This window comes from Jaculus jaculus, chromosome 21, assembly GCF_020740685.1.
Source record: "Jaculus jaculus isolate mJacJac1 chromosome 21, mJacJac1.mat.Y.cur, whole genome shotgun sequence".
NCBI lineage: Eukaryota > Metazoa > Chordata > Mammalia > Rodentia > Dipodidae > Jaculus > Jaculus jaculus.
The window spans coordinates 5,512,955-5,537,710 of record NC_059122.1 but is presented as its reverse complement, the minus strand read 5'-3'; the positions used below and the strand labels follow the sequence as shown (position 1 = coordinate 5,537,710).

At 50.5% G+C, this 24,756-nt stretch overlaps 1 protein-coding gene across 2 annotated transcripts; it reads right to left on the bottom strand.

The window, feature by feature from the left end:
- Positions 1-905: 905 nt before the first annotated feature.
- Cpt2 (carnitine palmitoyltransferase 2) lies at positions 906-22,882 on the bottom strand. 2 transcript variants are annotated; one of them, XM_045139390.1, is made up of 6 exons: positions 22,701-22,882; positions 17,011-17,091; positions 15,950-16,056; positions 8,228-9,532; positions 4,980-5,318; positions 906-1,017 (listed from the first exon to the last, which is right to left on the bottom strand). In XM_045139390.1, exons 1-5 carry the CDS (start codon positions 22,865-22,867, stop codon positions 4,987-4,989), a joined length of 1,992 nt encoding a protein of 663 aa, XP_044995325.1. In that variant the 5' UTR covers positions 22,868-22,882; the 3' UTR covers positions 906-1,017; positions 4,980-4,986. The 2 variants fall into 2 exon arrangements, with proteins under 2 accessions (XP_044995325.1, XP_044995324.1); XM_045139389.1 differs by lacking the exon at positions 906-1,017 and having other exon boundaries at positions 4,691-5,318.
- Between the last annotated feature and the right edge of the window lie 1,874 nt (positions 22,883-24,756).

Here is a 24,756-nt window from a genome sequence, read left to right as displayed (position 1 = left end):
GAGGGAGCCTAAATACCCTAAGAAAAGTGCCTCTCCGCCCCCCCCCCACCCCCCCAGGCTGGAGAGATGGCTTAGCGGTTAAGGCGTTTGCCTGCAAGGCCAAAAGGATCCCTGGTTTGATTCTCCAGGACCCACGTAAGCCAGATGCACAAGGGGGCGCATGCATGCCCAGTTCCCCCCCCCCCGCCTCTTTCTGACTCTGAAATAAATAAATACATATATTTTTAAAGTGAGAGCCCACATTATTTTTTTAAAAAGTGCCCCCAGGTGAAACAAGCTTGACCGCTCTGCCATCATCCAGCTCCCCCTGACCACCAAGTCAGCTAGAAGACAACACACTTGTGTCCACTGTGGACCGCAAAGCTGACAAGCACCAGATCAGACAGGCTGTGAAGAAACTGTGTGACGCTAAACGTGGCCAAAGTCACTACCCTGATCAGTCCCAATGGAGAGAAGGAATGTCTGGATGGCTCCCGATCATGATGGCTTGGATGTTGCCAACAAAACGGAGACCATCTCAACTGGATCCAGTTGGTTAATTCTAAATATACTGCCCCCCACCCACCATAAAAGGTCTATGTACAAATCAAATACATCTCAATGAATATTTAAGGAAAGATACCTTTTGGTCTAGAGAGAGGGCTCAGCGGTTTGCTTGCTTACAAAGTCTGATGACCAGGGTTCAGTTCTCCAGTGCCCACACAGGTCCAGATGCACAAACTGATACGTGCAGCTGGCGTTACTGTGCAACAGCAAGAGGCCCTGGTGCTCCCATTTTCCTGTTCTCTGTCTTTCTGCCTCCTTCTGTCTCAAATAAATAAATATTAAAATAAAAAGGAAAGATGTCTTTTATAAATAGCCAAGAGGGTGGTGTAGCTCAGGCACATAGCACTTACCTTAGCAAGTATTAAGTCCCTAGTTTCAATCCCCAAGATTGCAAATAAACAGCGGCCCCCAAAAAAGTCCTCAAAAGTTGGCATTGGGCTGGAGAGTTGGCTTAGCCGTTAAGCCACTTGCCTGTAAAACCAAAGAATCTTGGTTCAATTCCCCAGGACCCACGTAAGCCAGATGCTCAAGGAAGCACATGCGTCTGGAGTTCGTTTGCGGTGGCTGCAGGCCCTGGCGCGCCCATTCTCTCTCAAATAATTTTTTTTTTAAGTTGGCATTAGTCTCAGACACACATCACAATGGACACTACTGCCAAGCTTTACTAAAAGCAGTTAAAGGCCTATAGTATTACCGATGTGAAGGAAGATTCAACGGCTCTGTGTTGATGGGTTCTGGCTGAAGTCTCACCTGTTCGTTAGAACCTACATGGACTCTACAGTCTGAGACACAGGTCCAAGCGCCACAACGTGCAAAGCAATTGCAGTTAAGCCAGTATGACTCCGGCCCTGTGATACACAAACACACCCATCGACCTATGAAATTTGATTACTGACAGATGGTGTGGCTGGCCACCATGTTAATTATTACCTCTGGTGGGTGGGTGGGGGAGGAAGGAGGGCATTTGCTCAGGTTTGTGTGATGAAGGTTGGAACTCTGCTTCACTCTACACTCACAGAAATATCTTACCCAAGCCAGGCATGGTGGCGCACGCCTTTAATCCCAGCACTTGGGAGGCAGAGGTAGGAGGATCACCGAGAGTTCGAGGCCACCCTGAGACTACACAGTTCATTCCAGGTCAGCCTGGACCACAGTGAGACCCTACCTTGAAACCCCCCCCCAAAAAAAAATGTTACCCAAGGGTCAATGAACTTCCTGAGGTATCAGGAAGTAGGAGATCCCAGGGCTGGCTACTGCGCCCACGGCAAACCCCGGAGGAGGAGGGGAGGGCAAGTGTCTCTTTCTCAGGACTAATTTTCTCTATCTGAAAAATGGGGGTACTTTTAAAAAAGGGGGGCTGGAGAGATGGACTAGTGGTTAAGGCACTTGACTGCAAAGCCTAAGGACCCATTCGACTCTCCTGATCCCAAGGAAGCCAGATGCACAAAGTGCAAAGTCACACGTGCCCATTAGGTGGCGCAAGCATCTGGAGCTTGATTACTCTAGCTGAGGCGCACCAATTCTCTCTTAAAATAAAAATGGAGGGCTGGAGAGATGGCTTAGCGGTTAAGCGCTTGCCTGCGAAGCCTAAGGACCCTGGTTCGAGGCTTGGTTCTCCAGGTCCCACGTTAGCCAGATGCACAAGGGGGCGCACGAGTCTGGAGTTCGTTTGCAGAGGCTGGAAGCCCTGGCGCGCCCATTCTCTCTCTCTCCCTCTACCTCTCTTTCTCTCTGTGTCTGTCTCTCTCAAATAAATAAATAAAAAATTAAAAAAAAAAATAAATAAAATAAATAAAAATGGAGGGCTGGAGTGATGGCTTAGCGGTTAAGCGCTTGCCTGTGAAGCCTAAGGACCCCAGTTCGAGGCTCGATTCCCCAGGACCCATGTTAGCCAGATGCACGAGGGGGCGCACGTGTCTGAAGTTCGTTTGCATTGGCTGGAAGCCCTGGCGCGCCCATTCTCTCTCTCTCTCTCTCTGACTCTCTCTCTGTCACTCTCAAATAAACAAAAAAAAAATTTTAAAAAGTTTAAAAAAAAAATGGAGGCACTGGGTTACTCGCTACCAGTCCTAATGGTAAGCCTGACCCTTACCCTCACCTGTAACAAGAGGTAGCTCCCCCACGGCACGCTCCAGTGCTACCCTGACCAGGTAGACACTGAGGCTTCTGGAAGGGGACAGTGGAAGAGCAGACTGTGTGAATCATAATTTCCTGCTTTTTTCCTCTTGGACATTAAGTAGAGATTCTCAGCTGCGCTTGAAGTACCCAGAGCAGCTGTTTGAAAGTGCCACGCTGGAGCTGGAGAGATGGCTTAGCAGTTAAGGCGCCTGGCTGCGGAGCCTAAAGACCCAGGTTCGACTCCCCAGATTGCACATAAGCCAGATGCTCAAGGTGATACACGTGTCTGGAGTTTGATTGGAGTGGCTGGAGGCCCTGACACAACAATTCTCTCTCTCTCTCCCCCCCCTCCCTCTCTCACTGTCTCTTTCACATAAAAATAAACTAAAATAGGGCTGGAGAGATGGCTTAGCGGTTAAGGTGTTTGCTTGCAAAGCCAAAGGACCCCGGTTTGATCTCCAGGACCCACGTTAGCCAGATGCACGAGGGGGCGCACACGTCTGGAGTTCATTTGCAGTGGCTGGAGGCCCTGGCGCGCCCATTCTCTCCCTCTCTCTCTGCCTCTTTTCTCTCTCAAATAGATAAAAATTTATTTATCTTGGTTTTCTGAGGTAGAGTCTCCCTCTAACTCAGGCTGACCTGGAGTTCACTACGTAGTCTCAGGGTGGCCTCAAACTCACGGCGATCCTCCTACCTCTGCCTCCTGAGTGCTGGGATTAAAGGCGTGCGCCACTATGACCAGCTTTTAATATAAAATATATTTAGAAAAAGTTTTTAAGATGTGCCATGCTTATCCAGTGCATTCTTCCTAAATAGGCCTGTAAATGAACCATGGGTATGCTGGGCATCGGGCCATGCCTGCTGTTAGCCATGTTGCATGACAGTCCCCATGCCTCAGCGAGCCAGGCCTCTGAGGAGGCCACTTCCTGGCCTGGCCTTCAGAAGGCTGTAGGACTCTTGGTCCTGCACTTGAATCCCAGCACCTTTTGTGCATCTGGACACACACTCGGCACATCTGCCCCGAGGACTTCTCTGAACACTTGAGAGAGGAGCCAACACAGACATAGGCACCCTCGTTTAGGAAAGAGGGCAAGCGGGCATAAGCATGAAACTGTGTCATTGAGAAACACAAGTTTCAACTGGCTTCACTTGGCTCCCACTAGGTAAGCCTCTCACAGCCTCAGACCATGTATCTATCTATGAGAGCTCTCTCATTTGGGCCCCTGCTTTCCACTTAGGAAAAAAGCTGCCTTGGGGGCTGCTGGAGAGATGGCTTAGTGGCTAAGGCGCTTGCCTACAAAGCCTAAGGACCCAGGTTCGATTACCCCAGTCCCTCCGTAAAGCCAGATGTACAAAGTGGCGCTTGCATCTGGTGGAGTTCGTTTGCAGTGGCTAGAGGCCTCTCTCAAATAAATAAATAAATATTGTTAAAATTTTTTAAAAAGAAACTTGGCTTAGCAGCTAAGGCCCTGGCCTACAGAGTGGAAGGACCCAGGTTCAATTCCCCAGCACCCAAATAAGCCAGATGCACACAGTGTCACATGCATCTGGAGTTTGTTTACAGTGGCTAGAGGCCCCTGGCGTGCCAATTCTCTATCTGCCTCTTTCTCTCTCATAAATAAATAAGATAAACATTAAAAAAAGAAGAAGAAGCCGGGCATGGTGGTGCATGCCTTTAATCCCAACACTTGGGAGGCAGAGGCAGGAGGATCACCGTGAGTTCGAGGCCACCCTGAGACTCCATAGTGAATTCCAGGTCAGCCTGAACTAGAGTGAGACCCTACCTCAAAAAAGAAAAAAGAAAGATGCCGGGCGTGGTGGCGCACGCCTTTAATCCCAGCACTCAGGAGGCAGAGGTAGGAGGATTGCCGTGAGTTCAAAGCCACCCTGAGACTACAGAGTTAATTCCAGGTCAGCCTGGACCAGAGTGAGACCCTACCTCGAAAAGGAAAAAAAAAAAAAAAAAAAAAAAAAAAAAAAAAGAAAAAAGAAAGAAACAAGGTTCAAAAAGGTGGGGAAACCATTATCTAAGCAACAATTAAAGTTTTATTTCTGCTTAAACAATAAATGCACCTGAGTTTTTTTGCCAGACCTGAACAAAGGACTTTTAAACGGAAGTTTCTCATGATCTGCAACTGTGATTGATTTCAGCCCCGGCCAGGAAGGACACTGTTTAGCTTTAAAGCTGCTCTTACAGTTCAAGGCTGCCTAGGCACCGCATGGTTAGTTTTCTTAGGCACAGAGGAGCACCTGCTGGCTACGTGGGCCCCCGCTTTCGGGAACCGAGGAAGCAAAGAGAGGTGTCTCTCACCCACCTGGAAGCTACGTTTTGATGGACTTGCCTTCCAAGGCATCAAATATGTCTTGCAAGCATCTCTCAAGACAGTGCAGAAACTCCCGGGCGTCACGTCCCGGGTAGGAGGACACGTTGCAGCCGATCCAGTTGTCGTGAACGGCGTATGCGATGCCAAAGCCATCGGGGACCACTGGGGCAAAGCCCCCGACGTTCACGGCTGGGCTGCTCAGGGTGCTGGTGGACAGGATGTTGTGGTTGATCTGCCCATAGGCGGGGTCCAGGTAGAGATCGGGCAGGGCAATTCCTCGGGCTGCCGCCAGGTGGCGTAGAGCAAACAGGTGGCGGTCAAAGCCCTGGCCTGCAGGGAGAGAGACAAGGAAAAAAACAGACTGTTGGGCTGGAGAGATGGCTTAGTAGTTAAGCGCTTGCCTGTGAAGCCTAAGGACCCAGGTTCGAGGCTCGGTTCCCCAGGACCCACGTAAGTGAGATGCACAAGGGGGCGCACGCGTCTGGAGTTCATTTGCAGCGGCTGGAAGCCCTGACGCGCCCATTCTCTCTCTCTGCCTATTTCTCTGTCTGTCACTCTTAAATAAATAAATAAATAAAATTATTAAAAAAAAAAAGGCTGTCAACATCTCACACACCTGAAAAGGGCTCAGGCTGACCTCCCAGCCAGGACAGGAGTCTCTCTTCACAGCATCCCAGAGAGTTGGGTGAAGTATGCAAGCCTCTAGCTCTTAGCCTACTGGACAGCTTATTCCAGAACACTTTCTTTTTTTTTTTCCTAAAATATTTCATTATTATTATTTTGTTTTGTTTTGTTTTGTTTTGTTTGTCAAGGTAGGATCTCACTCTAGCTCAGGCTGACCTTGAATTCACTGTGGAGTCTCAGGGTGGCCTCGAACTCATGGTGATCCTCCTACCTCTGCCTCCCGAGTGCTGGGATTAAAGGTGTGTGCCACCATGCCCAGCTCAATATTTTATTTTTATTTATTTGAGAGAGAGAGGGTATGCCAGGAGCAAATGAACTCCAGAAGTATGTACTGCCATGTGCATCTGGATTATGTGGGTACTGGGGAATCAAACCTGCGTCCTTAGACTTCACAGGCAAGTGTCTTAACTGCTAAGCCATCTTTCTAGGCACATTTTTTTGGGGGGTGGTAGGTAGGGTCTCACTATAGCTTAAATAAAAACTTGTAAAGGAGGGCTGGAGAGCTGACTTAGCAGTTAAGCACTTGCCTGTGAAGCCTAAGGACCCCGGTTCGAGGCTCTATTCCCCAGGACCCATGTTAGCCAGATGCACAAGGGGCACATGTGTCTGGAGTTTGTTTGCAGTGGCTGGAGGCCCGGGCGCGCTCATTCTCTCCCTCTCCCTCTGTCACTCTTAAATAAATAAATTAAAATTAAAATTGAAAATTAAGAAAATGGGGCTGGAGAGATGGCTTAGCGGTTAAGCGCTTGCCTGTGAAGCCTAAGGACCCCGGTTCGAGGCTCGGTTCCCCAGGTCCCACGTTAGCCAGATGCACAAGGGGGCGCACGCGTCTGGAGTTCGTTTGCAGAGGCTGGAAGCCCTGGCGCGCCCATTCTCTCTCTCTCTCCCTCTATCTGTCTTTCTCTCTGTGTCTGTCGCTCTCAAATAAATAAATAAAAAATTTTTAAAAAATTAAGAAAATGGGACCCTCTACAGCCTTTCCAGGTCTTCAATTTTACCACAAAGAGCTGAAACTGGAGAGGAACTTCTGAGATGTCCTGTTCACAGGGAGTCGACGCTGCATCTGAGGTAATGTTAAGAGATGTGGGTATAGGAACCCTAAACTGTCAAAATGCATCTGGCAATCAATTACGAGATAGAAAGGGGGCCAGAGAGCAGGCTCAGTGGTTAAGGCACTTATTTGCCTGCAAAGTGGTTTGGATTCCCCAGTACCCACATAAAGCCAGATACAAGCCGGGCGTGGTGGTGCACACCTTCAATCCCAGTACACGGGACGCAGAGGTAGGAGGATCGCTGTGAGTTCAAGGCCACCCTGAGACTACATAGTGAATTCCAGGTCAGCCTGGGCTAGAGCAAGATCCTGCCTTGAAAAACCAAAAAATAAAAAATAAATAAAAATAAAAGCCAGATGCACAGGGTTTGCAGTGGCTAGAGGCCCTTGAGTGTCTATTCTCTCTCCATCTGCCCCTCTCTCAAAAAAATAAACAAACAAGTAAATAAAAAGATAGAAAAGGAGCCGGGCGTGGTGGCGCACGCCTTTAATCCCAGCACTCGGGAGGCAGAGGTTAGGAGGATCGCCATGAGTTCGAGGCCATCCTGAGACTCCATAGTGAATTCCAGGTCAGCCTGGGCTACAGTGAGACCCTACCTCAGAAAACCAAAAAAAAAAGAAAAGGAAGAACTGTGTCATGGCTGAAAGTGATGTGAATGAGGGGAAAGTTCCCTATGTCTGCTTAATTCTTGACAATACTGGACAAAAATCGTTGTGGGGAAACTGGGCATAGTGGTGCATACCTTTAATCCCAACACTCGGGAGGCAGAGGAAGGTGGACTGCCATGAGTTTGAGGCTATCCTGAGACAACATAGTGAATTCCAGGTCAGCTTGGACTAGGGTGAGACCCTACCTTGAAAACCCAGAAATAAAAATTATTTTGTGGGGGGGGGGAGCTGGAGAGATGACTTAGCAGTTAAGGCGCTTGGCTGCGAAGCCTAAGGACCCACGTTCGACTCCCCAGATCCCACGTAAACCAGACGCACAAAGGCGAGGCAAGCGCAAGGTCGCACGTGCCCACTAGGTGGCGCAAGCGTCTGGAGTTGGATTGCAATGACCGAGGCCCTGGCGCGCCCATTCTCTCTCTCAAAACTTTTTAAAAAATTTTTTTTTTGTTCATTTATTATTTATTTATTTGAGAGCGACAGACACAGAGAGAAAGACAGATAGAGGGAGAGAGAGAGAGAATGGGCGCGCCAGGGCTTCCAGCCTCTGCAAACGAACTCCAGACGCGTGCGCCCCCTTGTGCATCTGGCTAACGTGGGACCTGGGGAACCGAGCCTCGAACCGGGGTCCTTAGGCTTCACAGGCAAGCGCTTGACCACTAAGCCATCTCTCCAGCCCTCTCTCAAAACTTTTTGAAGTCAATCATCCTGGGAGTGGGCAGGTAGGTGACATCTAGGGATGGGCTAGGAATCCAGCGTGGGTGCGATCCTGCTGAGTCTCACCCGAGCCCGGAGGACACCGCCACCAAGGGTGTCCACCCCACCCACCGAGCCTCACCCATCGCTGCCTCCTTGGTCAGCTGGCCGTGGTACTTGGAGCACTCTGCCAGCATGTGCTGCAGGCTGCTGGCACTATGTCTGGAGGGCTCCCTGACGAAGGCCTCGGAGCACCTCTTGGTGAAGACGGAGGCCGGGCGGATGGTCTCCGTGCGGCCGTGCTTGAAGGCGGCCGTGCTGCAGGACTCATAGGTGGCCACCGTCTGGCCGTACTGGCGCAGGAAGGCCATCTGGAAGGCCAGCTGGGCCACCGCGTCGGGGCTCAGCTTCTGCTTCTTCAGGAACTCCTTGCCGCCCCGCTGAAACTGGAAGCAGTCGATGGCCAGGGTCCGCATGGTGGCCTCGAACTTGTCCTTAGCAGCGGCGATGGCCGACTTCAGGGCGTCGCTCAGCTCGAAGCGGAGCTTTTGCACGGCGGCAGAGGAGTCGGTGCCCGCCGGGCGGCTCTGGGGGGTGACGGCGGGCGTCTCGGTGCTGTCTTTGAAGACTTCGTTGAAAAACCTCAGGACCGCCACCCCGTCGCCCCAAGCGTGCTCGAAGTGGACCGCGGCGGTGCCATCCTTGGCGACGATGAGGTTAAAGGACTTGTCAAACCAGCGGTTCGTGCCATCGCCATGCAGCATGGTATGGGACAGGTGGACGAGGTCCTTGATGGGGAAGTCGTCCAGGCAGAGGCAGAAGACAGCAGAGTCGACTTTCTCCAGGGTCTGCCCGTTGCCACCGTGCACCAGCTTCTGCCGGACCTCTGCCCAGACATCTCGGTTCTCGCTGGTCAGGTATGCCAGGGGAAACTCGGGCACCGGGCTGCTGTCTGTGAGAATATACCTCAGGTGGGCCTGAATTTTGGAGGGGCTCACAATGTTCCCGTCTTGATCCAGGACGTCGAAGATGTAGAAATGCCCTCTCCTTAGCACCAGGAGGTGTCTGGCCTTGGCATCAGTAAAGAGTTCATCCCGACCGGGTTTGGGTAATCGAGTCGAGTTGAAAAGGCGAAAATATTGGGACATATCCAGAGGGTATGCATTGACGAGGTAGGCCCCGTACCAGGACAGAAAGGAAGGGACATAGCGGATGACTCTCTTAAAGGCATCCGTGTCACTTTTAGCAGGGTTCAAGTGGAAAACTTCCGGCTCCAAAAGGCCATCGCGGAGCGTCTTCAGAAAGCGGATGGCAGAAACGGTCATGTTGGTGGCCCGGGTGAGCTGGTCATTATACTCCGGTTTCGGGTCAGGATTGAATGCCATGAATGGATTAAAGTTTAAAACGACAGAGTCTCGAGCGGTTAAATACATATCAAACCAAGGGCCTGGAAAAAATAAAATAAAATAAAATAAAATATTAATCTGTCAAAATCAAATGTAAGAAAGAAAGGAAAAAAAAAAGTTTGGGGCTGGAGGGATGGCTTAGCGGTTAAGGCATTTGCCTGCAAAGTCAAAGGACCCAGGTTCTATTCCCCAGGACCCACGTTAGCCAGATGCACAAGGGGGTGCACATGTCTGGAGTTCAACTGCAGTGGCTGGAGGTCCTGACGCACCCATTCATTTTTTGTCTTCCCCTTTCTCTGCCAAATAAATAAATCATTTAAAAAATAAAATTAAAAAAAAAAAAGTTCAAGCACAGGTAGATGGTACCAGCTTCAAAAGAGTGGGATCTCCTGGTTATATTTTGGCTGCACAACAATCCATAACATTGGGTAGGGCATGGTGGCGCACGCCTTTAGTCCCAGCACTCGGGAGGCGGAGATAGGAGGATCGCCGTCAGTTTGAGGCCACTCTGAGCCTACATAGTGAAGTCCAGGTCAGCCTGGGCTACCTCTAACCCCACCCCCACAAAAAAATTAATAAAAAATAAATATTAAGCCAATCACGGTGGCACATGCCTTTAGTCCCAGCACTCGGGAGGCAGAGGTAGGAGGATCACTGTGGGTTCAAGGCCAGCCTGAGACTACATAGTGAATTCCAGGTCAGCCTGGGCTAGAGTGAGATCCTACCTCGAAGCCTCCTCCCCCGCACAAAAAAAATTAATAAAAAATAAATATTAAGCCAGGTGTGGTGGCACATGCCTGTAGTCCCAGCACTGGGGAGGCAGAGGTAGGAGGATCTCCATGGGTTTGAGGCCAGCCTGAGACTACATAGTGAGTTCCAGGTCAGCCTGGGCTAAAGTGAAACCCTACCTCAAAAAAAAACCCAATAATAATAATAATTCATGACATAAAAATGGGATCATACAATGTGGTCTTATGCATCTGGAGTCTATAGTTTTTAATCATGTTTTTGAGGTCCGGCCGTGTTACAGCACACATCAGTTCTTCATTTCCTCTTGTTGAATCACGTTCCATTATATGGATACACTACATTGATCATCTGTCCACTAGTTAGCAGACAACTGGGTGGTTCTCATTTCTTAGCTATTACAAGTGATATGCCTGTGACCCTTTATAGACAAAATTTTGGGGGTAGACATACGTTTTCATTTCTCTGAGATTATATAAGAAGTAGAACTGCTAAGATCATGAGGATTTTTATTTTATTTTAGACATAGCGCGCGCGCGCGCGAGAGAGAGAGAGAGAGAGAGAGAGAGAGAGAGAGGGAGGGAGGGAGACACTTGGTGCACACCAGGGCCTCCAGCCACTGCAATCAAACTCCAGGTACTTGCGCCACCTAGTGGACATGTGCGGCCTTGTGCCTGCCTCACCTTTCTGCATCTGGCTAACATGGGATCTGGAGAGTTGAACCAGGGTCCTTAGGCTTTGCAGGCAAGCGCCTTAACCACTAAGCATCTCTTCAGCCCTGTTTTTATTATTTTCAAATTTTTAATATATTTTTTTGTTGTTGTTTTTTCAAGGTAGGGTCTCACTCTAGCCCAGGCGGACCTGGGATTCACTATGGAGTCACAGGGTGGCCTTGAACTCATGGCGATCCTCCTATCTCTGCCTCCTGAGTGCTGGGATGAAAGGTGTGCACCACCATGCCCGGCAATAATTTTTTTTTCATTTATTTATTTCACAGAGAAATAGAGGGGGAGAGAGAAAGGAAAGGCATGCCAGGGCCTCCAGCTACATGCAAATGAACTCCAGACACATGCCACCTTGTGCATCTGGCTTACATGCGTCCTGGGGAATCGAATGTGGGTCCTTTGGCTTTGCAGACAAGCACCTTAACCTCTAAGCCATCTTGCCCAGCCCCTGTTTTTACTTTTTGGAAGCAGCATCTCTCTGCTAGCCCAGGCCGACCTGTTACTTACTCTGTAGCTCAGGCTGGCCTCAAATTCTTGGCGATCCACCTACCTCAGCATCGTCAGTGCTTGGATTAGTATTAAACCTTTTGAGTAACACACAGTTGTGCTTTCCCAAATGGCTACACTATTCCCACCAGCCCTATGTAAGAGTTCCAATTTCCACAGCCTTTCACTTGCGATTGTATCTATTTCTCCCACCCTCAAACGGTGTCTCTGTTGCCTAGGCTAGCCTCCGATGATCTCGTCGCAGCTGGGATTACAGAAATACAAGACCAAAAGGCCAAGAAAACGAGAAAGTGGGACAGTGGAAGCATGTGAGTATTTAGGCAACTGGAAATGACCATCATCAACTGGCCAGAGGAAGGCAAGAAATAATCTGGTTGACACGGCAGACCCCTCCAGAGGGTCTGGGGGAAACTGGTTTAATTAGATACTTGCCCCGCACGATTCCTTCTACCCTCTGATGGAAGACACGTTTTATTTATTTATTTTTGAATCAAGTCAAGTTGGGAGACACAAGCCACAAAAAAAAGCTCACAAGCCTTCTCGGTTACCCAACTTCTACAACACAAGCAATGGGAGGCTGACTAGAAAACATTTCCTAGAAAGGCTGACCCAGACACTAGGGGCAGCCCAAGACGGCCACACAGGGACACCTGTGAGTAAAAGTTACCATGTTTGCTGTATGTACTCTGCTCACCAAACTGCCCAGTAAGCACTTCTCCTAATGTTCACACCCATATATGAATGCTACTCTCACTTTTGGTTAGAGAAGCTTCTCTTTTCAGATGGCAGTGACCTTGGGATGACTCAGTAGGCACCATGGTGCTGAGAAGAAGTGACAGAGGAGTGCTCAGCACTGAAACATCTCTATCACACCTTCCAAGGCTCAGGGTCCACTGCAGAAGAGGTGGTGGAAAGAACGTAAGAGCCAAAGGAAGGGTAGGACTCCTTACAACGTGCTCCTCCAGACACAAAATGGCCTGGATATCCATGACCTCACAGTGCCTGACACTACCTACACAAGACCATCATAAGAGGAGGAAAAGATCATGACATCAAAATAAAAGAGAAACTGAGTGAGAGGGGGAGGGGATGTGATGGAGAGTGGAATTTCAAAGGGGAAAGTGGGGGGAGGGAGGGCATTAACATGGGATATTGTTTACAATCATGGAAGTTGTCAATTAAAAAAAAAATCCTGGGACTAGGGAATTAATAAGATGCTTGCTGGAAAAGCTGATGGCCTAGGTTCAATTTTCTAGTACCCATGTAAAGCCAGATTCACAAAGTAGCTCATGCATTTGGAATTTCTTTGCAGTGACAAGAGATCTGTTCATGTGTTTGTTCTCTTCCTCTCTCTCTCTTTCCTTGCAAATAAATAAGCATATTTATTTTAATACTATTTTAGCCAGGCATGGTGCCTCACGCCTTTATTCCCAGCACTTGGGAGGCAGAGGTAGGAGAACCGCCATGAGTTCAAGGCCACTAGAAGTGCTGTAGGCTGGAGAGAAGGCTTAGCGGTTAAGGCACTTGCCTGCAAAGCCTAAGAACCCAGGTTTGATTCCCCAGTATCCACGGAAAGCCAGATGCACATAGTGCTGCATGCATCTGGAGTTCCTTTGTAGTGGCTAGAGGCCCTGGCGTACCTATTCTCTCTCTTTCTCTCTTTCTAATAAAGAAATAGAAATAAAATATTTAAAAGAAGGGCTGGAGAGATGGCTTAGTGGTTAAGCGCTTGCCTGTGAAGCCTAAGGACCCCGGTTCGAGGCTCGGTTCCCCAGGTCCCACGTTAGCCAGATGCACAAGGGGGCGCACGTGGCTGGAGTTCGTTTGCAGAGGCTGGAAGCCCTGGCGCGCCCATTCTCTCTCTCTCCCTCTATCTGTCTTTCTCTCTGTGTCTGTCGCCCTCAAATAAATTAAAAAATATATATATTTAAAAGAAAAAAAAAGCCAAGCATGGTGGTGCACGCCTTTCATCCCAGCAGTCGGGAGGCAGAGATAGGAGGATCACCATGAGTTCGAGGCCACCCTAAGACTACCTAGTGAATTCCAGGTCAGCCTGGGCCAGAGTGAAACCCTACCTCAAAAAAAAAAAAAAAAAAAAAAGAAAGAAAGAAAGAGAAAAGGGAGGGAAGGAGGAGGAGGGGAAGGAAAGGAAGGAGGATAGGGAAGGGAGGGGAGGGGAGGGATGAAAAGGAAGGAAGGAAAACAAAGAAGTGCTGGGTAGGGAGGGAAAAGGACTGCAGTCTTGCAGACCAGCCACACAAAGACAATGCCAGGTAAGAAGGGAAGGGAGCGTATGAACCGAGGCACAGCCGGTGAAGATGGTGTGTTCAGGGGGGCAATGTGGGGCACAGGTGTTGATGCGTGCAGCCACAGGACACGAGGCTTGACCAGGCAGTTAGGGCAGACTGTGAGGGACTGCAATGACACCTGAGGACCCAGGACTGAACCCGGCATCCTTTCCAACGGGACAATCTGTCACGTTCTGTTTCACCCCACCGAAGAGAGGGCAGGCTACTGAATGTGCCAGCCAACACCTTAGTGGGGCAACCTTGAACTTTATATTAGCAAGGGGGCATTCCTTCAATGCTGGTCTCACTAGAAACATTTCTGAGACCAAAAGTGGACAGAAGATGCCTTATTCGGGGCTGGAAAGATGTCCTAGCGGTTAAGGCGCGCTTGCCTGGGAAGCCTAAGGACCCAGGTTCGATTCCTCAGTACCCATGGAAGCCGGTTCATTTGTGATGGCTGGAGGTCCTGGCACACCCTTCCTCTTTCTCTCTCAAATCAATAAAAATATTTTGGGCGGAAGAGGAGGCTTAGGTGAGCCACCATGCCCAGCTTCCAAACAAAAAGTTTTTTAGGGGCTGGAGAGGTGGCTTAGCGGTTGAGCGCTTGCCTGTGAAGCCTAAGGACCCCGGTTTGAGACTCGATTCCCCAGGACCCACGTTAGCCAGATGCACAAGGGGGCGCACGCATCTGGAGTTTGCTTGCAGTGGCTGGAGGCCCTGGCACACCCTTTCTCTCTATCTGCCTCTTTCTCTCTCTGTCTATCGCTCTCAAATAAATAAAAATAAACAAAAAATATTTTTTAAAGTTTTTTAAAAGAAGAAAACATTAGCATCTATTGAATGTATACTGTGTACTAGGTGCTTTTCAGTTATCATATAATTTCATTTTCACAAATATTTATAAGGAAGATATTTGTATCTAGGGCAGTTCTAGGGTGAGGAGAGCAAAGGACCTAAGGTAGCAAATTAAGGAGGCACGTGTGTGCATGCACACCCACACCCACAAAGGCACTCATTCTAACTGTTCAGCAATGTCGACTGATATTGCTACACTTTAAGCTTCTTAAATATTTTACCACTAGGGTCTCTTAAGGTCTCAGACAGCCTACTTCCAGCAACTTAATAAGAAAATGCCTCATAGGGGGCTGGAGAGATGGCTTTGCCTGCAAAGCCTAAGGACCCATGTTTGACTCTCCAGATCCCACGTAAGCCAGAGGCAAGCACAAGGTTGCACATGCCCATTACGTGGTGCAAGTGTCTGAAATTCGATTGCAGTGGCTGAGACCCTGGCGCACTAATCCTCTCTCTCTAAAAAAATAAAATAATAAAAGAAAAAGAAAAGACCTCATAGTACAAAATGGGAGAAGCTAAACCTTTGGCCTCACACTGAGGACGCTTTCTAAAGGTTACTGCAAACACTACAGTCTTAATACTTGGGACCATTGCCCAACATCCTCTTCTCTCTTGGGAGTCTAAAGTGGCTCCAGATATAAGAAAAGCTGCCTGTCGATTTCATTTTCCTCTTTTCCTTCATTTGGAAAGCGTAGCAGAGTGAAGAGAGGGGAAGCCAAGCTCCTTAGAGCTCAGGGTAAGAGGGAGAGGGGCTTTCCCTCGGAACTCCTGGGGCCTTTGAAAAACCAACCTACAGGCTGTCAAGACCTTTGAAAAGAACAATTGCTGTCTTTTCTGGAGCCCAAGGCTTGAACCCAGACCTAAAAGTGTGTCTACTCACCCACCTGCCCCACCCCAATGTCACTTCAGGAAAAGAGACTGAGCAGAGATGATCTACTAGGAAGGAATGTCAGATGGAAAAAAATAAAATCAAATCATGATGTTTGCATCCCTTGCCAATTCTGCAATGTAAAGATTTCTCTAGAAGTTCTCTATGGATTCAGTCATGTCTCCCCAAATTCCTGTGCAGCCCAAACTCTAATGTCACTATATTTGGAGACAAATCCTAACAAGAGGTTAGCCTACACAAGGCCTGCATAATAGCAAGGGGGAAAATTGATGATATCAAAATAGAAGAGAGAGCCAGGCGTGGTGGCGCACGCCTTTAATCCCAGCACCCAGGAGGCAGAGGTAGGAGGATCGCCGCGAGTTCGAGGCCAGCATGAGACCGCACCTCGAGAAACAAACAAAACAGACGCCTTCTTTTCCATGACCGAAGCTCTGTGCCCCAGCTACCCACCTGAAATGTAGCTTGTGTGTTTATTCTTCTTGTCCTGAGCAACCAGCAGCTCGTGAAGCTCTTTTCCAGTCCCGCTTTCAAAACTTTTACAGCACTGTTCTGTTTTCCTGAAAAGTTCACACACACACACACACACACAAAAGATAAGACTCAATCCACCCTGGGAAAGAATCTATCCCACACCTTTCTCTCAACTTCGGCCTTGCCACCAATTCCTGGCTTATGAAGGCAACACTCCAGTCCCTGCCCCCCTCACCCCGTCCTCCCATGGTCCCCAATGGCCCTCCCTCCAAGAGAACAGTCGACCCCCACCCCACCCTGGCATATTCTAAATCTTTTTCTTTTCTTTTTTTTCTTTTCCTCAAGAGAGGGTCTTCCTCTACCCCAGGCTAACCTGGAATTCACTATGTAGCCTCAGGGTGGCCTTGAACTTGTGGGGATCCTCCTACCTCTGCCTCCCCAAGTGCTGGGATGAAAAGCATGCGCCACCACGCCCCGTTCTCTGGCTTATAGATCAACCGTATGTTGAGTCTGCTTAGCCAGAGGGAGGCTTGTGCCAAGCTTGGTTAGCCCTTTGCAAATCAAAAGCTATTTCCTAAACCTGCAAATGTACTGAGGCTCCAGGTTCTGAAGCTTGGCCCTTGTGGGTGTTTGATCCAGGTGTCCCCAACAAACTCAGGTGTTCTGAATGCTAGGTCCCCAGCTGATGGAGATTTGGGAATCAGCGCCCCCTGGAGGCGGTGTAGTGTTGGGGGCGGGCTTATGGGTGTCATAGCCAGTGTCCCCTTGCCAGTGTTTGGCACACTCTCCTGTTGCTATGGTCCACCTGATGTTGGCCAGGGGGTGATGTCCACCCTCTGCTCATGCCATCGTTTTCCTCTGCCATCATGGAGCTTCCCCTTGAGCCAAAATCAACCCTTTCCCCCCCGCCCAAAGCTGCTCTTTGTCAAATGTTTTCTGCCAGCAATGCAAACCTGCCTGCGACAGTCGATCGCTACTTTCTAGTCTCTCCTGACCCCCCACTTCGCAGCCACGGTTAGTAAAGGTTCTCAGTGTTTTACCTTAGCTGGTCATCATCCAAGAGAGGCTTCTGTGCACTGAGGTATCTTCTCATGGTGTCTTCAAGTTTGGGGATGGGCAGCCTAGGAAGAAGGGAAGGTCAGAGCGAGGCTCACAATAGGGAGAAGACACGAGTGAGTTTTTAGCCGGGCATGGTGGTGCACGCCTTTAATCCCGGCACTCGGGAGGCAGAGGTAGGAGGATCGCCGTGAGTTCGAGGCCACCCTGAGACTCCACAGTGAATTCCAGGTCAGCCTGGGCTAGAGTGAGACCCTACCTTGGAAAGCCAATAAATAAATAAACAATAAAATAAAATGAAACCTAAAATTAAGAAAAAAGAGAGAGATGAGGGCTGGAGGGATGGCTTAGCGGTTAAGGCGTTTGCCTGCAAAGCCTAAGGACTCAGGTTCGATTCCCCAGGATCCATATTAGGCAGATGCACAAGGGGGCGCACGTGTCTAGAGTTCATTTGCAGTGGCTGGAGGCTCTGGAATGCGCATTCTCTCTCTCTCTCTCTCTCTCTCTCTGCCTCTTTCTCTGTCAAATAAATAAAATAAAATATTTTTTTAAAAACAGATGTAAGGGGCTGGAGAGATGGCTTAGCGGTTAAGCGCTTGCCTGTGAAGCCTAAGGACCCCGGTTCGAGGCTCGGTTCCCCAGGTCCCACGTAAGCCAGATGCACAAGGGGGCGCACGCGTCTGGAGTTCGTTTGCAGAGGCTGGAAGCCCTGGCGCGCCCATTCTCTCTCTCTCCCTCTATCTGTCTTTCTCTCTGTGTCTGTCGCTCTCAAATAAATAAATAAAAATTAAAAAAAAAAAAAAACAGATGTAACAAACACCTCCAGTTTCAATGTCAGGGCCTCTTTTTTTTTTTTTTCTATCTTTATTTATTTATTTGAGAGCAACAGGCAGAGAGAGAGAGAGAGAGAATGGAATGAAGGCACCAGGGCTTCCAGCCACTGCAAACAAACTCCAGACGCGTGCGCCCCCTTGTGCATCTGGCTAACGTGGGTCCTGGGGAATCGAGCCTCAAACCGGGGTCCTCAGGCTTCACAGGCAAGCGCTTAACCGCTAAGCCATCTCTCCAGCCCGTCAGGGCCTCTTAAACGAACTCCAGATGCATGTGCCACTATGTGCATCCAGCTTATGTAGGATCAGGGGTCTCGAACCTGGGTCCTTGGGCTTCAAAGGCAAGTGTCTTAACCACTAAGCCATCTCTCCAGCCCGTCCACCTGCCGTTCCTATGCAGCACCCTGCTTCCTCTACCTTCCTCAAAGAAAGCCAGAGGTGGGTGCATGTGCACAGTTCCTTTGGCCCCCTGTGGTGGGATGCACTTGGCCTCAGAAGAGGTAGAGGCACCATGGGAGACATGCCCAACAGTTAATCATCTCAACCACGTGGACTCTAATCCCTGCCCACCACCCCCCCACCCGTCTAATCCCCACGGGCCCTAACAAAGAGGAAGGAAACTGTGCTAAGCAGATTTAGTGCAGGTGACATCGCCCAACGGCTCTCACACCATCCAACAAGCTACAAGGCCTTGTCTTTGCTCGCGTGTTACTGGAGTAATGCTCACGCTCGAGATGATTAGCCTGAGAGGCATGCCTTTAAGAACCCTGTCTGTCCCTAACCCTGTCATTCTCAAAACCCTGCCAACTCTGCCTCCCACGCATGAGACGTCTGCCAATTATGTTTTGACCACCAGCTATCAGTTAAGGTGAGTAGGGATTGAAATAAATACGGGGCTGGAGAGACAGCTTAGTGGTTAAGGCGCTTGCCTGCAAAGCCTAAGGGCCCCGGTTCGACTCTCCAGACCCCACATAAGCCAGACGCACAAAGGCGAGGCAAACACAAGGTCGCACGTGCCCACTAGGTGGCGCAAGCGTCTGGAGTTCCAGTGCAGCGGCTGAGGCCAATTCTCTGGTCCCCCCATCCTAAAATAAAAAATGGGGGAAAAAAAAAAGACAGTAACCGGGCTGGAGGGATGGCTTAGCGGTTAAGGCGCTTGCTTGTCTGCAAAGCCGAAGGACCCAGGTTCAATTCCCCAGGACCCATGTTAGCCAGATGCACAAGTCTGGAGTTCATATGCAGTGGCTGGAGGCCCTGGTGCACCCATTCTCTCTCTCTCTCTCTTTTTTATTTTTTTATTTTTTTTAAAATTATTTATTTATTTATTTGAGAGTGACAGACACAGAGAGAAAGACAGATAGAGGGAGAGAGAGCGAATGGGCGCACCAGGGCTTCCAGCCTCTGCAAACGAACTCCAGACGCGTGCGCCCCCTTGTGCATCTGGCTAACGTGGGACCTGGGGAACCGAGCCTCGAACCGGGGTCCTTAGGCATCACAGGCAAGCGCTTAACCGCTAAGCCATCTCTCCAGCCCTCTCTCTCTCTCTCTCTCTCTCTCTCTCTCTCTCTCTTTCTCTGTCAAATAAATATTTTTTTAAAAAAGGGGGAGCAGCATGAGGAAAGGAATGATAGGGAAAGAGTGATTATGCCATTTCCTACCTCTGGCATCTTATCTCAGTAGTACCCTCTCAATATAACTCAAAGAGCTGCGTGAGATGCCACTCACTTGACAGGTTACCGTGGCTCTGGGATTCAATGACCCAAACCTTCAGATGCCGCCGAATCTGAAAGTCAGTTCCACCAGACCTCAAGGTCGGGGCTCCTTGCCAAGTGTGACATCAACATGCGTGTCAAAGAGAATACTTTTTTTTTTTTTTTTTTTACTAGCCCAGAACTGCTGAGGCATACAAAACATTTCATCTCTCATAACTCCCACTCACAGATGAGGCGCTGGACGCGTGGGAGAGAACAAAGGAGGACAGGGAGGGGACAAGTTAACAGTTTGTACACGCCCAGGTGCCTAGAGCTTTCTGTGCTGTGGACGGGGGTCAGGAGTGAGTGGATGAGCGTGAATGTTCTTCACAGCTTTCCAGTTCTGAAATGCAGGCAGTCCCAGTGATCTGAAACCTGGGTGGGACGGCAACAATCACCTGACTCAGCAAGCCGGGACAGGCTGTCAGCTGTCACCTTTCCCCCACATCCTGGTGCCCTGTGTCAACCAGGCTGACAAGGAGAGGGCAGGGTGGAGGTTCATCCTGGGGGAGCAACGACCTTTTGTTCTTCCCTCTTCCCCAGCCAGGATTATTCAGATAATCTCATTTTTGTTTGTCTTACTTGTTAAATATATTTTCTCTTTTATTTATTTATTTGAGAGAGAAAAAGGAGGGTGCAGATTGAATGGGCACACCAGGGCCTCCAGCCACTTGCAAACGAACTCCAGACGCATGCGCCCCCTTCTGCACTGGCTAACGTGGGTCCTGGGGAATCGAGCCTCAAACCGGGGTCCTTAGGCTTCACAGGCAAGCGCTTAACTGCTAAGCCATCTCTCCAGCCCTTAAATATTTTTTTTAATTTGAGAGAAAAATGAGAGAGGAAGCAGCAGGTGGAGAGAGAGAATGAGAATGGGTGCGCCAGGGCCTCCAGCCACTGCAAATGAACTCCAAACGTGTGTGCCCCCTTGTGTGTCTGGCTTACGTGGGACCTGGGGAGTTGACCCTGGGTCTTTCGGCTTTGCAGGCAAACTCCTTAACCGCTAAGCCATCTCTCCAGCCCTACTTTATTTTTATTTATTTATCTGAGAGACAGAGAAAGAAGGGGTGCCGATAAGAGGGAATACACACACCAAGGCCTCAAGCCTTGCAACTGAATTCCAGACGCATGCGCCACCTTGTGCATCGAGTTTACGTGGGTCCTTGGGAATCGAATCTGGGTCCATAGGCTTCGCAGGCAAGCGCTTTAACTGCTAAGCCATTTCTCCGGCCCTTGTTTTATATATATATATATATATAAAATATATATATATGTGTGTGTGTGTGTGTGTGTGTGTGTGTATGTGTGTGTATATACACACACACTATATATACACACACACACACACACACACACACACACACACATATACACATATATACATATATATATAGTTTTGTTTTTTTTTGTTGTTGGTTTTTCGAGGTAGGGTCTCACTTTGGCCCAGGCTGACCTGGAATTCACTATGGAGTCTCAGGGTGGCCTCGAACTCATTGCGATCCTCCCGAGTGTTGGGATTAAAGGCGTGCGCCACCATGCCCAGCTCTTGTCTTACATTTTTGTACAGTGGAGGACATTGCTGAGAGAGGCAAGATGAGCAGGAATTATGCTGGATGTGGGAGAAAAAATGTCCGTTCTTTTCTTCGAGGGAGCTAAAGGGAGCCCTGGCCTTCAGCGCCTGGACTGGATGCCCACTGCATCCAGGTTTGACCAGAAAGGCAATGAAAGGGGATTTTCCTGAGCTTGGCTTCAGGAAGTAAAAGCTGACTAGAGAAGACAGCGTGGCTTTGACTTTAGAGAGAGTAGATCTGGCTGAGTATGGCGGCACATGCCTTTGACCCCAGCACTGGGGAGGCAGAGGTAGGATCGCCGTGAGTTCGAGGCCACCCTGAGACTCCATAGTGAATTCTAGGTCAGCCTGGGCCAGAGTGAGACCCTACCTCGAAAAAAAAAAAAAGAATGAATTAGGATAGGAGGAGAGGGCTAAATGAAGGGTAATGGTGCATCTAGTCGAGGTGGAGGGAAAGACTGTGGTAACATGGGGTACTAAAAGAGGAGGGTACTGGAAGGAGAATGGGCTGAAGGTTGTAGTCATGGGCATAGAAGATGGAGTCCTGGGAGTTGACCTAGGGTAACTAGGGCCAGGAACTGGCTTCCTATATTCCAAGTGGTCATAGATCCTCTAGGAACTGGAGAGACGGCTTAGCTGTTAAGGTTGCTTGCCTGCTAAGACCTAGAGACCCCGGTTCAATTTCATAGTAGCCACATAAAGCACATACACCAAGCAGCACGTGTATCTGGAGTTTGTTTGCACAGGCTGGAGACCCTGGAGGGCCCATTTCTCTCCATCTCTCTCTCTCTCCTTGCATATAAATAAATAATTGGGGCTGGAGAGATGGCTTAGCGGCGAAGGCGTTTGCCTGCAAAGCCAAAGGACCCAGGTTCGACTCTCCAGGACTCACATAAGCCAGGTGCACAAGGGAGCGCATGCGTCTGGGGTTGTCTGCCGTGGCTGGAGGCCCTGACGTGCCCATTCTCACTCTCTCTCTCTCTCTCTCTCTCTCAAATAAATAAAATAAATTTAAAAAAATTAAGTCAGGCGTGGTGGCATATGCCTTTAATCCCAGCACTCGGGAGGCAGAGGTAGGAGGATCACCGTGATTTCAGGGCCACCCTGAGACAACATAGTGAGTTCCAGGTCAGCCTGGGATAGAGTGAGACCCTACCTTGAAAAAACAAAACAATTACAGGAAGAGGAGTCAATTAGTCAATTGATTTTTTTCCTCCCCCCCCCCTTTCTTTTCTTTCTTTATTTTTTTTGTTTGTTTTAGTTTTTCGAGTTGGGGCCTCACTCTAGCCCAGGCAGACCTGGAGTTACTGTCAGGGCTGGCCTCGAACTCACATCAGGCAGAGAAATCACAGGGATTTTGCAGACATGGGTGCAACACGGCTGCCTACTACCCCTCCCCCCGCCAAGGTTAGAAAGCTTGGGTTTAGGGGGGGTGTGGGGTGCAAATGTCTTCCGCAATCATCCAAAGAGGGATCAGGAAAGGGGTGAGGAGCGGAGGGGAAGGATCGATCCTGGGGCTCCCTCACCTGGGCAGGCTGTCCTGGTAGTGCATGGTGGGCACGATGCTGCGCTGCAGATACTCGCCGGAGCCGGGGCCGGTGCTCAGGGACCGACAGGGGACGACTCCCGGGCTCACCGCCACGCCGCGGGGCCCGGAGCGGAGCAGCTGCAGCAGCAGCAGGCGGGGCGCCATGGTGCCGGGCGGCCCGGAGCCTTTGCAAAAGCAGCGACCAAGAAGAGCTGCTGGACGCAGCGGTCAGAGGCCAGCTCGTCCCCGCCCAGGAGCGCACTTCCGACCACGCCCTTCCCGTGCGCAGGCCACGCCCACCCCGAGCCGCTGCCCTGCCTGAGGCCACGCCCCTCGCGAGCCGGCTCTCCCTCAAGCCACGCCCCTCTCCAGCCACGGTCCTGCCTGAGGCCACGCCCCTCGCGAGCCGGCTCTCCCTCAAGCCACGCCCCTCTCCAGCCACGGCCCTGCCTGAAGCCACGCCCCTCGCGAGCCGGTTCTCCCTCAAGCCACGCCCCTCTTCAGCCACGGCCCTGCCTGAAGCCACGCCCCTCCCGAGCCGGCTCTCCCTCAAGCCACGCCCCTCTCCAGTCACGGCCCTGCCTGAAGCCACGCCCCTCCCGAGCCGGTTCTCCCTCAAGCCACGCCCCTCTCCAGCCACGGCCCTGCCTGAGGCCACGCCCCTCCAGAGCCGGTTCTCCCTCAAACCACGCCCCTCTCCAGCCACGGCCCAGCCTGAGGCCACGCCCCTCAAGAGCCGGCTCTCCCTCAAGCCACGCCCCTCTCCTGTCACGGCCCAGCCTGAGGCCACGCCCCTCCCAAGCCGGCTCTCCCTCAAGCCACGCCCCTCTCCAGCCACGGCCCTGCCTGAAGCCACGCCCCTCCCGAGCCGGCTCTCCCTCAAGCCACGCCCCTCTCCAGCCACGGCCCTGCCTGAAGCCACGCCCCTCCCGAGCCGGCTCTCCCTCAAGCCACGCCCCTCTCCAGCCACGGCCCTGCCTGAAGCCACGCCCCTCCCGAGCCGACTCTCCCTCAAGCCACGCCCCTCTCCAGCCACGGCCCTGCCTGAGGCCACGCCCCTCCCGAGCCGGTTCTCCCTCAAGCCACGCCCCTCTCCAGCCACGGCCCTGCCTGAGGCCACGCCCCTCCAGAGCCGGTTCTCCCTCAAACCACGCCCCTCTCCAGCCACGGCCCTGCCTGAAGCCACGCCCCTCCCGAGCCGTTTCTCCCTCAAGCCACGCCCCTCTCCAGCCACGGCCCTGCCTGAGGCCACGCCCCTCCCGAGCCATTTCTCCCTCAAGCCACGCCCCTCCCGAGCCACAGCGCCCCACGAGGCCACGCCCACTCGTTCTGAGGCCACGCCCACTCCAGGCCTTTCCAGCCCCTAGCTACACACAAGACCATCACAATAGGAGGAAAAGATCATGAAGTCAAAATAAAAGAGAGACTAAAGGATAGAGGGAGGGAGAGGCTATGACAGAGAGCGGAGTTATGAAGGGGAAACTGGGGGGGGGGGTGCGCAGGGATATACCGTAGTTTGTTGTCCGTATAGAAGTTGTCAAAAAAAAGTATATATAATAAAAATAAGTAAAATAAAAAAGTGTGACTGATTGAGAGGGGGAGGGGATATGATGGAGAGTGGAGTTGCCAAGGGGAAAGTGGGGGGGAGGGAGGGAATTACCATGGGATATTGTTTACAATCATAGAACTTGTCAATAAATAAATAAAAATTAAAAAATTTAAGAAAGAAATGCAGAAATGCATATATTGCGATCTCTCAATCAGACCTGAAGGATGGTACGTGCGGTCTGGAGTCTGTTTGCAGTGCCTAGAGGCGCTGGTGCACCCATTCTCTCTCTTGCTCTGCCTCCCTCTCTCAAATAAATAAATAAAATATTTAACAAAAAAATAAATAAATAGCAAGCCGGGTGTGGAGCTGCACGCCTTTAATCCCAGCACTCGGAAGGCAGAGGTAGGAGGATTGCCGTGAGTTCGAGAACACCCTGAGACTACTTAGTGAATTCCAGGTCAGCCTGGGCTAGAGTGAGAGCCTACCTCCCAAACCTAAAAAAATA